At 43.1% G+C, this 13,292-nt stretch overlaps 5 protein-coding genes across 5 annotated transcripts; 4 read left to right on the top strand and 1 right to left on the bottom strand.

Moving 5' to 3' along the window:
* Positions 1-46: 46 nt before the first annotated feature.
* Positions 47-6,257, top strand: Bfra_007718 (putative heat repeat protein; the record flags this gene model as incomplete). Its single annotated transcript, XM_037338089.1, is given in 3 exon segments — positions 47-2,705; positions 2,720-5,727; positions 5,778-6,257. The coding sequence occupies 3 exon segments, from the start codon at positions 47-49 to the stop codon at positions 6,255-6,257; spliced, it is 6,147 nt and encodes a 2,048-aa protein (XP_037190152.1).
* Positions 6,258-8,382: 2,125 nt separating this feature from the next.
* On the bottom strand, positions 8,383-10,455 carry Bfra_007717 (putative mfs general substrate transporter protein; the record flags this gene model as incomplete). The annotated part of the gene is made up of 7 exons (XM_037338088.1): positions 8,383-8,442; positions 8,513-8,695; positions 8,759-9,333; positions 9,386-9,659; positions 9,716-9,811; positions 9,857-10,138; positions 10,192-10,455. 7 exons carry the CDS (start codon positions 10,453-10,455, stop codon positions 8,383-8,385), a joined length of 1,734 nt encoding a protein of 577 aa, XP_037190151.1.
* Positions 10,456-10,936: 481 nt separating this feature from the next.
* On the top strand, positions 10,937-11,495 carry Bfra_007716 (uncharacterized protein; the record flags this gene model as incomplete). Its single annotated transcript, XM_037338087.1, has 2 exons — positions 10,937-11,127; positions 11,192-11,495. 2 exons carry the CDS (start codon positions 10,937-10,939, stop codon positions 11,493-11,495), a joined length of 495 nt encoding a protein of 164 aa, XP_037190150.1.
* A 24-nt stretch (positions 11,496-11,519) lies between these two features.
* On the top strand, positions 11,520-12,047 carry Bfra_007715 (putative beta-n- protein; the record flags this gene model as incomplete). Its single annotated transcript, XM_037338086.1, has 3 exons — positions 11,520-11,606; positions 11,657-11,918; positions 11,968-12,047. 3 exons carry the CDS (start codon positions 11,520-11,522, stop codon positions 12,045-12,047), a joined length of 429 nt encoding a protein of 142 aa, XP_037190149.1.
* A 542-nt stretch (positions 12,048-12,589) lies between these two features.
* On the top strand, positions 12,590-12,885 carry Bfra_007714 (uncharacterized protein; the record flags this gene model as incomplete). Its single annotated transcript, XM_037338085.1, has 2 exons — positions 12,590-12,634; positions 12,682-12,885. 2 exons carry the CDS (start codon positions 12,590-12,592, stop codon positions 12,883-12,885), a joined length of 249 nt encoding a protein of 82 aa, XP_037190148.1.
* Between the last annotated feature and the right edge of the window lie 407 nt (positions 12,886-13,292).

Genomic DNA, 13,292 nt, shown 5'->3' with positions numbered 1-13,292 from the left:
ATTTCACACGGACATTGAACACAACAGATACAACGGATATTAAATAATGTCATCGACAGCTCGACCAAGCTCTCATAATGGCTCAAGTGAACTTCCTGGCAGATTAGAGCCATCGCCCACCCCCGAGCTAGACATCAAGAAGCTCCAATCCCTCCCATCAGAACAACAAGACTTATATCTCCTCAATTTTGTCTCGACGCTCACGAAGCATGTGGAAGGCTTGGAACCAGACGACTGTACCGCTCAACAGCTTTACCTCAAGAAAGAACTCTTTCAAATACTCAATCTCGCAGCTCCTCCTCCTACGAGAGTCATTCGAAATAATTTGGGACGATGTTTCGCACATGTGCTAGGGGAAGGGGATAGGAAATTGCTGTTCGAAACGATTAATGATCTGGTTACAATCATCAGTAATGGGAAGACAAAGACAGACGGGGATTTCAGGACGAAACATGCAGCTGTTTACTGTTTAGGGGATGTATTCGCAGCCGCTGGAGACAGCGCAATTGGGTTACATTCTTTGGCATGCAGTGCTATACTCAAGCTATTGAAGTCCGCGCAAAACAATGCGGGTCTACGAGCGGCGATATTCAAAGCTGCGAGCAAGATTGTAGGAATGGTTGCGACAAGTATGGACGACACAATCGCAAAGGACATATGGAAACAAGCAAGAACTTATGCTTCGAGTGAGAAGTCAGCCTTGGTACAGATTGCTGCATGTAAATGCTTGAGGAGTCTGTGTAAAAATACGCAGTACTATGATAATTCAAGCGAGTTCGAAAGTTTAAAGTCGACGATCTTCAAGACTATAGATTCGCCCAGCGCATTGGTTCGACAGGCAGCAGCAGAATGTTTGGCAGAGGCATTAGTGAAGAGTCATTCTGAGGAGCCTCCCCGGGATAATGATATACCAATAATCAAGAAGATCAAAAGGACGAATACCAATAAACGTTCATCCGTAATAGCTGGACAGGGGCTTGACGACGATGAAATGCCCTCGAGGCCTGGAACTCCCACCGGTAACAAGAAAAGTCAAATACTCGTTCTTACACTGCAAGAGATATTGAAAGTATTGTCGAATCAGTATATCAAAATATCTACAACTAACAGAGCTCGCGCCGGAATAGCTGTCTGCTACAGTCGTATATTCAAAAGCATGAGCGAAAGAACGGTTGAGACGATGTATATGCAGATTGTGGACCATCTTACTGTGGAACTTCTAAGCCATGCAAACATAACCTGTAATAGATATCGTTTGTTAAGCACACGTAAATTTGTGCAAATCATCCTCGAAGATGTTGTCGGCCATTCCATACTTGGCGAATCTGGACAATTGGACGCTGCAAAGTCCTTAGTCAATGACATTCTGAAAAACTACCCCCAAGTTATCAAAGAGAGAGCTGAGCCTTCGAAGCACACGCTCATTGCCACTCTAAGCGCACTGGCCTCGTTGATCAAAACTTTGGGGTCAGCCGCGAATGTAATTGCCGAAGGATGTCGGGATGGACTATTGCAAGTCCTTCAACATCCAAGTTACACGGTTCAAATATATACATCATATTGTTTACGAACGTTTACTCTGGCTTGTCCCCAGCAACTTCTGCCATGTCTTACTATTTGTATGAACAGCGTCAACCGAGAATTGAACTTGCTGAATACCGGACGAAACTCACCAAGGCGATGTGTAGGGTATGCCAATGGGCTGTCTGCCATGATTAGCACAGCAAACTTACAACCGCTTTACGGCTCAGTCGATGTTAATAGTCGTGTCCTTTCCCTCGCGACCAACCTTCTCAAGTCTAGTAGTAAATCGGAATTGCGTGTCTCAAGCACTCAAATTCAGGTCGCTTGGATCCTTATAGGCGGGTTGATGTCGTTAGGACCGAATTTTGTGAAGATTCATTTATCTCAATTGCTTTTACTATGGAAGAATGCATTGCCAAAGCCTCTTGCAAAAGACAATACTTCTCAACGGAGTTTTCTCGAATCATCCTTTCTCACTCACGTTAGAGAATGTGCTCTTGGCTCTATTTTGGCGTTCCTGCAATTTAACAGCCGCCTCCTGACTGCAGACGTTTCTAAGCGAATTGCTGCCATGCTTACAAATACTTCGGCGTTCTTGAAGAGTCTCCCATCGAAAAAGTTGTCGGATGATGTCACCCAACGATTGACTCCATCGTTGCAATTACAAGATCTTGATTTGATGGTTCAGCGTCGCGTTCTTCAATGTTATGCCAGACTGGTTACGCTTAGTCCAGTTGGCGGAAGTGAAGCACTACTACAATCGAATCTTCTTACGCTTGCTGTGTCATTCTTTGCCGATCCTGAAAATTATAGTCCGAGTTCCTTATCCACGTCAATTGCGAGCTCAGCAGGTAATTTCGAAACCGTCTGGGATGTTGGAGACAATTCTGGCTTTGGGGTCACAGGCCTGGTTCGAGGCTTCAATGTACAAAAGCTGGCTTCTGAACAAGAAAATGGATCTCAAGATGACTGGATAAAAGAAACGGGGTCAGATATTGACATATCAAACGTCTTGTTATCTCCTATTTGTAGCTCCCTTGAGCATGACTCCATTTCGCTCTATTTGGGTGATATCCAAAAAGAAGATAGTCTACCAGATCCGCCCGCTACAGAAGTCGTCAACATCGCTATTAGATTATTCGCAATCGCTTTCCCGATCACTCCCCCCAAAATCCAGGAGAGTATACTAGAACAGATCGCTACGTTCTTATCCACTGGTGCACTCCAACGAGACCCTGGACGCAAAGCCGCTATCAACGTCAATATTGCGACCGCTTTGTTTTCCGCGCTGAAGGTGGCTGTGAAAGAGACATCATCCCCCCTGGCGACCTCACCAATCCTGCTGTGGAGAAGCTCATGCAAGAAATTCTTAGGTCATTTGTTGTACACCAAGATCAATATGTACGCAACATTGGCTATGAGTCTCTAGCTCGACAGTGTAATATTTCCGGTAATACATATACCAACTTGGAAATCAAACACCTGATTGATACCATTGTGAGCAACCGTGAGCCGAGCGCTAGAGCTGGTTGTGCAATGGCACTTGGGTGCATTCATTCTCAAGTCGGAGGAATGGCAGCAGGCTTTCACTTGAAGACGATATTGGGAATTTTAATGTCATTGTGTAATGATCCACATCCTACTGTTCATATCTGGGCGCTCGAGTCACTATCACGTGTCGCGGAATCAGCTGGTTTAACATTTTCAGGTTATGTATCGAGTACGCTTGGCATGCTGTGCCAATTGTATGTTTCGGATACACATAACGAGGAAATTTCTTCCCTGGCTACTTCAAATCTAGAATTGGACTTATCTACAACTGCTGTTATTGCACGTTGCATAGATTCTTTGGTCAATGTTCTTGGCCCTGATCTTCAAGATATGACCAAAGCTCGAGACCTGATACTTACTATGGTAGGACAGTTTGGGGCAGAGGAAAACATTTTAGTCTTGGCTGGTAGTCTGAAATGTCAAGAACATTTAGCGCTATATGCTCCAGGTCACATGGAATTCGTAGATTATGTTGTCCTTCTCCAGAAAGATCTCAAATCCGATATTTCTTTACTGAGAGACATCGCCATTGACGGTCTATACAATCTTATGAAGCGTAATTCGGAGGATGTTGTAAAGGCGGCTGAGACTGGTTTCGAAGATCAACTTTGGCTGGCTTTGGATTCAGACCCCGCACATGACGGTATCAGGAACGTTATCCGGAATTGGTTACAACAATCTTGTTTGACAGAAACTCCACGATGGCTACAAAGATGCCAAACTGTCCTATCGATGACGCGACCCAAAGCAGAAGATTCCACAGCAATATCTGCAAAGGTTAGTGCCATGCCTGATCTGCAGGATGAAGAAGTAGCAGGGTTCGCAGCTGCTTCCGGTATGACCAAAGATACGAATGCCCCTGCTGCGGGTCAAGAGCCACTTAGATGGCAGGTTCGAACATTTGCCATGAGCTGTTTGGGAGAAATATTTGCATTGGTTAGCAAGGATCTAGCAGCTAATGGTAGTTCAGCCGCGGAAGTTGCTTTACAAAAGAGGGTTGCCGATGTTATTCGAATGGCATTTTCTGCCTCCACATCTAATGTTGTGGAGCTCCGAGTCTGGGGTTTGAAGATAATCGATGCAGTGTTGAAGATGTTTGGCCATACACCAGATCCTGATTTTGCCGAGGCGCCACTTCTAGAGCAATACCAAGCTCAGATTAGTTCTGCTCTTACGCCAGCTTTTGCCGCCGACTCCTCGCCCGAATTAGCGTCTGAGGCTGTCAACGTTTGTGCGGCTTTCATTGCTACTGGTATTGTTACTGATGTCGATCGAATGGGTCGTATTCTCAAAACCCTGGTGACTGCACTGGAGAACTTCTCGACGGAGTCTGAAGTTGCATCTATTGGAGATCTGAAGGGCCTCAGTTCTAATGCTCAGGTCATGGTCAAGATGGCGGTCTTCTCTGCTTGGGCTGAGTTGCAAGTAGCCAGCACAGAACAAAAGTATCTTGTGGATGTTCTCAAACCATACATTGGTACATTGACTCCACTATGGCTTGCTTCATTGAGAGAATTTGCACGTTTAAGATTTGAGCCAGATATTTCGATGAGCTTAGGTCCCCCATCTTTGTCTGGCAGTCTAGATAGTATTTATTCTGCATTGAACCGAGAGACTTTATTGAGATTCTATCAAGATTCATGGCTCAAGCTTGTTGACGCTATCGCTAGTCTCATTGAACAGGATAGTGAATTTGTGTTCAATGCTCTTGATGGCAAGGAAGCTGATGCTCCTTCGACAAATGGAAATTCGAAAGGGAATGATATCAACTACCGAGACGAACCAGTCGCATTCTTCTTTGTTCTATTCGGTATTGCGTTCGAAGCACTCGTTGCTAAACCTGGAAGTGAGGCCCTGGCATCAAAGGGACAGACACTCGAGATTTTGCAGGCTTTGAAGAAGATCTTGCATCCTAGTGTGTCTGGACATGCGATATATAGAGAGGCAATATTTTCAGAAACTATGGATCTACTAGACCGACTCGTTCTTACCGAAGGTCTTGATGTTCAAACTGTTATTGTGCAAATCGCAAGAAGTCTGTGCATTTCCCATCCATCGGCCACCAAGGCGGACGTGGCCGAGGGTGAGGATCTTTCGGAGGATATCGAACAGCTTTTTGAACTGACTAGAATTATTGTTTTGGTACTTGCTGGTCTGCTACCAAACTTGATTGAAGCACAGCAACCAGCTCGTCATCCACTAACAGATGAAGCTGTTTCTTTGGTCAGAGTGTCTCTCAATGCATTGGTTGATGCTGCCGAAGTTTTTCCATCGATAATTAAAACAGATCTGCACGCTTGTATCATTCATATATTTGCTACCATCCTTGGAACAGGAAGTTGCCAAGCCGTGGTAGTCCCTCAATCGCTCCCAATACTCAAACGATTCATCACGAGTGTCTCCGCATCGTATAAAACACAAAATCCTAAACACAATACCAGCATCATACAATTACAAGGTTGCCTCAAACGATTCTTATCGATATATATGAACGCCCAAAAGCGAGAGACAGAAGTATCTCTACCATGTGTCAAAAACGCTCTCCTTGCTTCAACATTGTTGCTTACTAGTGGGACAAATCATCTATCTGCTAGTGAGCCACTTGTCACTCGTTTCCTGGATGAAGTCGTAGATTGCTTGAGTGATCGAATGGTAAGATACATTCTTTTCAGCGAGTGAACTTTACTAATATAATTGTACAGACCGCAAAAGTAGCAGCAAACTGCATTCGCAGTCTCCTTCTCACAAATCCCAAAACAGCGGCAGATCAAACCATTGCGCGTTATCTTTTACCCCTCTTGATTACCTTCAGCACAAATACCGCAGCTGAAGACCCTGAAAATGCCAGAGCACTAACATTGCATGCCCTAACAGCTTTCGTTGTTTCACTTGATGGCAAACAAAGAGCAGTAGCTATGTCTGTAGTCATACCTACATTATTGAAACGCGCGAATGGCGACGGGGAGAAAGTTTGGAAGGAAACTAATGCAAGATTGCTTGAGATGGCGGCGGCTGATCCAACAGCTTTTAGAGCAGTAGTTGGTGGAATGACGGCAGAGCAGAAGGGGTTTATGGAGGGAGTTCTGGTTAAAGGCAGAGAGGGGGGAAGGGGGAAGATGGATGAAGATGAGGAGGGGGGAAGAGAACCCACGATTGCTTTGAGGATGGATTTTGGTGGATAATGGAGGAATGGGATGGAGAGGAGGATGAATGAAATAGAACAGGAAGGAAAGTAAAGGAAAGTAAAATGTTGAGTTTGCATAGAGTGGAGTAAGGATTGTATGTTGGGATGATTATGGGATGTGGAAATAGCATTGAATGATAGGATGGGATAGATATTAATATTAAGTGGAGATATTATTCTGCGGTTAAGCAAAGGGAAGTGGTATTCTCAAATGCGCCTATTCATGTCCTGCTATGTGCTGTTTCTCCTGTTTGAGAGTCCTTCCTGCTCTACTTCGTGTCCAACTTAATATCCGAAATACCATAATCAAATCTATATCCAGTCCCATCTAATTACTTCCAGCGCAATGTCACTTCCCTTGGACCAATCTAACACCTCACATTTCAATTACATTCATCCCTGGCTCGAAACACTCCTTCGCTCATTCAACAATCCATCTCCTGAAATCTACCGTCTGATCATCCTCCGTTCCCACTCTATCGTCTGACTCTCGGTCCTTGTAGGCGGAGAGAAGAAATCCGCAGGACCGTTGCCGGTTCTGGCGCTTTCCGGGTAGCTGAGCTCGAAGTGGAGGGCGGAGAAGGGCTTTTTGAGGGAGCGCCAGATGGAATTGAGGGTGAGGGACATGGTTTGGTTTTGGTTTTGGTTTTGATTTTGGTTTTTGAGTTTTGCTGTAGGAGGATGGTTCTGAAGAGTTAAGAGAAAGTAGACAGGAAGGTTTAGTGTTTTTAAAGGTTTGAGTTTGAGGTATGGTGATGTTGTGTAACGTGAGCCGATGAGGTGATTGGCAAGGACTGTTCTCACTATTCTCGGAGTTGAGGAGATTGAATTGGGAATTATGTATCTCAGTTTTCATAAGGAGGAAGCAGCTAGTATATATACCCATCTATATCTCTATATCCAGCCCTACATAAGTACTCATACATGTATGAACCGAACCATACCCGAAATCCCCCTGTCTCTCTCCCAACCCGAGACGAAGAAGAGAAAAACCAAGCCCCGAAAATCGCAATTTTTATATCCGAAAATTTCTAGAATAATTGTATCCCTAGCTACTGTAGTATGAAAAAAAAATTATCTCATGATTTTTCTTCTCGTCACTTATCGAGTCATGATGTGAATGGCCAGTTGTATCGCCACATACCGAGAATTCCCCATTTTTTTACCGAGATGTTGGATATTTTGGGGGTGAAAATTGCGATGGTTTCTCGACGGGTTTTGGTTGGAGAGGGATGTTTTTCGGAGGTTTACTACCTAGTTGGTTTGGATTACGAGTGGTTCGTGCTGTGTTTTTTTATTTTGGTGGGATGGGATGGAAGTTGTAGGTGTTGGGGTTTCGGACGAAAGGAAGAGAGGTCGAGGTAGGATAGGATGGAAAGAGCGGGTCGGAATGTAAGGGGTGTCATGTGATGATTGAAGTCAGATTTAGATAGCTTTGTGTCATTAATAGATTATTTATTGCTGTATTGATTGATTGGCATTGAGGAAAATATTGATTGTTACAGGATGGAATTATCTGTTCGTTTATATTAGTGTGCTTGTCGCTTGTACCGTTTGAATGCATTTATCATCAGAAGATATTTGTCAAAGGACTCTCATTTCAACATCTGAGATGATTATTTCTCAATGGACAATCAATATTCATATTTTAAGGGTACTTTCTACTGATTTCTGAAAGTGTAATAACTTGATATTTTTGAACCTTCACCATCAATGTCAATTTCGATGCTCTGTGTTGCTAGCTTTTGTTTAGCGTTGAATTTTGAATACATCCCGCTACAGATGATGCATTCAATAAACTTTGTCTTATAAGCACAGCTACCCATATGCTTGGTATCATATTCTCTGTGGAACCCAACCCGAGATAGGAAATAGTGTGTAACAATGTACACGGCCCCCAAGGTCAAAATCATCATAAATTGTTGTGAAGACAAAGTGGTAAATAAGCGTAGAGTATAAAATGGCGTTTTACTGGTTCTAAGAGGACTATGAGAAATAGCGCACATGACTCGCATCTATTTCTGTGTACGGAACTTCTAAACAAAATGATAAGAAAGCCCTCCAGCGAAATCCATCATTCTTCTTCCATCAAAAATCCCAAGTGACATCTCCACGGAGAAATATCACTTTACCATTTGAGCCTGCTGCTCATTTGTATCATCGACGGTTTGTCTCTGTGTACTCTGACAATAGATGTATTAGAATATTGTCTAGAGATATAAAGAACCATGAGCTGGGCAGTGTGCTACTAACCGTATGGACAGCCTTCCGCTCTGCGACATAGATTCTGCAATTTTCTCTTCCCTTTTCAACGTCTACGAACCATATGATGATACTCGCAAAAGCACATAATGCGAACAGGAATGGAAATCCCATCCAATTATTATTGGTATGATTGACAATGGCTTGGATGACATTTGGGCCAAGGATTGAAGACTGATCAATTAGTTGAAAGTTATGAAGCATTGTCAGGGATAGGAAAGGATAGGAATAACATACAGCTTTATTTGTAATACCAAATAACCCAAAGAACATTCCCTCATATCCTCTAGGAGTAACTTCACTCATCATTGTTTGAGAGTATGAGAAATATGGCGCTTGAAATAATCCAAAAACAATGTTATAAACCCAAAAGTCGTAAACATGGTGATAGCCTATCTTGTCAGTCCATAATCCGATCACGCCATATAGCGGAATCAAAACACTAAAGATGTTGGTGATGATGAACATGGGTTTAGTTCGAATGCCAAAATACTGTTGAATGTACCAAAATGAGAAAGTGGATATCGTGGAGGCGACAGCTTGTGCAAGTCCAAGATACGTTAATTGGAGAAAAGAGAAAGAGATGACTTCGTTCTGAATAATAGAGACGAGAGTAGTGGTCGTATTTAACCCGTCAGCAAGCATGAAGAATGCGAGTAGATAAGTAAATGTTTGAGGAAGATGACGAATTTCGACAAGGGCGAGATAGACTTGTTTCCAGCCGATGGTCCATATTGAACTACCTTTTGGAATAGGTGGTCCAGGACGCGATTGTTGGAAAATGAACCAAGGAAGGCCAAGAACGACCCAATCTGGGTAAGTCAGATAAGATTGTCTTTCAATATGAAGTGAAGAGAAACCCACATGAGTTTGTGAGGCACAATGCAAGATTGTTAGCAAAAGAATTTCCTTGCATCGGAATCAGGACAGAAAGGCTGAGTACTAGCACAAGAACATATCCGATACTTGCATGGGCGGTAGATATATTACTAATATGGTTTCGTTCCATACTTTCTATCCTATCATACTCATCTTGGTTTATCTGTTCTTCTTTAAGTTCTTCGTCTCGAGCCTTTTGAACATGAGGCATGTAGCGGGCTAATCTGGGAAACAATGCATAATAGAACACCAATGATGCCTGTTACCATGTAACGTTAATACAAACACTTAGGCTAGATTAATGAGAATACTAACGCCGTACGAAGTGTATGATACAATATACAAAGCCATGGCTGTGGGCCACTGTTCTGGCTTCGTAATGGCCATCATCCCGTATTGGAAAACCCAGCACTTAATATGTTAGTGTAACCTTCATGGGGGTAATTTGCCACTTACGACAACAGTAAGAAATAGAAGGATCCATCTCCCAAAATGCCCATAATCTGCAACCGATCCAAAAGCCACAAATATGACAGACATAATGGTGAAGCAAATCCCATTGGCAAGCAAAACAACACTAGATACAGATCTTGTAGTAGTACCCCATGGAATTACACAGCCTCCTGTGGTACAATTACCCATTTGAGCAGGTGTGATGGCGGGATCCCATCCAGCTTTACTCAGTGCATTTTGGAAGAGGGCTTGAGAATAGCTTTGCGGCCCTACTCCATTGTTCCCCTGAGAATTGACAGTTAAAATACAAACAATCCCTACAGTGGATCGGTGCTCACATTGTAATAAAGATAATATGACCATAACTCCTTTCTCGAGGTTGTAGGCTGACTAGATGATTCTTCGTCAATACCAAATAGTTGTTCATATTTATTGAGATTCTTCTTGATGCGATCAGACTTCGTTCCATCGACATGTGTTTCATTACCGTTCATTTCGATGGCGTTATCTTCGATTTCATTGACCTCGGGAGAGCCCATACTTGCTCTTCTTCTCAGCAGCGGCTGTCTTGAAAGACTTCGTTCTCTAGAGGAGGAAGCCATATTGTTTATAAGTGCTTCTCATTTCTCGAAGAAGCCTTAGCTAGTTTCTCGTCGTACAAAACGCAATGTCGCGTTGCATTTCGTAAGATAATGCTATCATGTCGCACCCGGCCTCGCTCTTTGACAGATATTAGAGTTAACCTATTAAATAGCAAAGGCTGGCTGAGGAGACAGATATGCTGCAGGCGTGATTGTATTCAGACGACACACTTCGGTCGTCGGGCTTCAGCCAAGTTGTCTCGGCCGATCTCCGGTCACATCACGTGACTCTTCTCCTCAACCTCCCTATTAATTTAATCTTTGTGTGTCAAGTCAAAGCTTCTTCTGTGCATGATTTTTCGCAATTCTGGCAGGCAAAGACGCCTTGGGCAGCTTTTTAAATGCAAAGTTACACTGGAAACTTTAAGCCTAGTTATTAAATAACACGGGAGGACACCGAGGGTTCTCTCTTTGCAAGCTTCACTAGACACACTTAAAAGTAATGGTGCCAAGATATAAGGGATCAGCGACTAGCCGATCGTCAGATCAAGAGCTGAAGGAGAAGACTGGACAGGTATGGTTTATCCTTGTGAACTCTCTCGAATTCATGCCAATGCTTGCCAATTTCACTGATCTCAATCTTTTGAATATCATGGGATCGATGGACGGGCGGATCGACCACGTTTCCCACAGGTAATGGCGCAATCACTTCGCTGATTCTAATGACAACTTAGCTCTTCATAGTTGCCGTTAATAGTCATTTTGTCAATGAAAATATCGAAACTCTCACCAAAGCTTACAAAATTGGAAACGTCATACTTTTTCATAAAAGTGTCTCTACCACGATGAGACTTATTCGATCAACGGCTCCATTGCAAGATTTGGTTGAGAATTATGGAAATTCTAGAAACTCTTTATCGCAATTGATCAGAGTGATCAGAGAGATTGGCGAGTGGCTCGCATTAACCCGTCTCTTACAACACAACTTCCTGGTTCGATGGCTTTTGGTGCGACCGGTGATCAGTCAAATGCATCTAAAGTTGCCTAATTGTTATCAATAAATACTGAAGGAAAATGACATCAGAATGGACTACGCGCCCATTGCGAACAGATATCTGGAACCGAAGACTTCAATGGTTGAAGTGAGATCATTCTCGGGTGACTCAGAGGCAGTTAGAAGATTTTTATAGGCTCAAGTGAAGGGTTTATATCCTGCGCTAAGTATCTCCCTGGTCATGACAATACGGCGGATGACTCTCAATATGGAACTCCAGTTGTCGTTAAGACCAAGAATGAATTGGAAGCTTACGAGCTGGTTCCATTCCGGCAAGCCATGAAAGCTGGCCAAGATGCTGTTATGGCGGCTGATATATCTCTAACCCGGTTAGATAACACTTTTTATATAGTCGTCGACGACTTGCCCGCCAATTTGAGTCCGAATCTAATAAGAAATTCACGCGAAGAGATGAAGTATGGGATTGACAGTCAGTGATTTTTTAGAGATGAGCGGAATAAGAGCAACTCACGGGACAGAGAAAGAAGCAGTTATGGCTTTGAAGGTCATTGCTACAGATATGATCACGAATATCAATACTCAAAGCCCATACATCTAGACAGGACCTGAGTACGTCATGGTTTGCCACACTTTGAGAGCTCAAGTGGCGCCACTGAAGCTATTATTGTTGCAGTAAAGTCTGGTGAGATCTCTCAACTAGCTACTAAGCCTTTGGTACATCAAGTCCTGCGGCTCAATGCTAGGTATTCATCCCCTGGTATATCAGATGCGGCTGGTCGCAACATTGGTCTTCAAATGCTTAACAAAGTATAATCAAAAATTGGATCCTCAATTTATGCCAGAAGCACAACTTTTTTTTCGCGCCGGATCAGGTTATCTTCCAGTTTTATCATTGGCTATGAGGGTGTTGTTTCTATTTCTAACAGAGGCACGCTTTAGAAGGTGACAATAAACAGTTTGATCGCCCTTACTTACCTGTTATGAAGCACAAAATCTCAAGCACAGTTGTGAGTCTATCATTGATCAATAGATTCACAGGAAATATCTATTACAACCCAGTCATAAACACATTGGTGAGTTTGCAGAAGCTGATGCAATTACATTTATGACTAGGAATGCAATCTTCAATACACATAAAAAATGTGCGGCACGTCTTTCGAGTACGTCTCTGGTTGGAGGCAAAAGGTTCATCACGATTGCAACATGTGATCCTTCCGATCTCCTTAAAATAGCGATGCCACCAAAATTACATCGCGATATATGAGTCAAAATTATCAGCTTCGAAGGCGGCGCTAGAGGTAATTGGCTTAAGAGTGGCTCGAGGTCTTCTCCCTGTCTCCCCGATGAAGCATTCTGTTCACGTAGTCGGTGGAGTGTCTGTTAACTGGCAATATGGGGAAAGATGGGCCCGCGTAAAGAATTGTCAAGCTTGTTGATGGACTGTTAGACGGAAGAATTGATTCAAGCGTAGGAGACCAAGTCCTAGGCTAGCATTACGAAACCATGGCTACATGATTACCCAATGGAGAACATTCGGGCTAGGTTTTAATTTGTTCACTCTCTTTTATTGTGCGCTAAGATTCTGCAATTTTGGCGCTCATGTCATGAGGGAATAAGACGGGGACAATTTATGCAAAGAGGTGAATCAAGGATACAGTGGCTAATTGGCACCTAGGTATCATTCCGTTGATGAAGAAATGGTAGGACATGAAATAATAGGGTGACTATCAGCATGCATTGATTGAATCAGTATACATGGTTTGTATGAGACGCTAGACTTCAAATTATTGAGAGTTTATGAATTATCTGAATATTCCTGAGATTTGGCAGCATCAGAAAGACA

Source organism: Botrytis fragariae, assembly GCF_013461495.1.
Source record: "Botrytis fragariae strain BVB16 chromosome Unknown tig00000112, whole genome shotgun sequence".
In the NCBI taxonomy this organism is placed as follows: Eukaryota; Fungi; Ascomycota; class Leotiomycetes; order Helotiales; family Sclerotiniaceae; genus Botrytis; species Botrytis fragariae.
The sequence above is the reverse complement of the archived record's forward strand: the minus strand, read 5'-3'. Positions and strand labels throughout refer to the sequence as shown.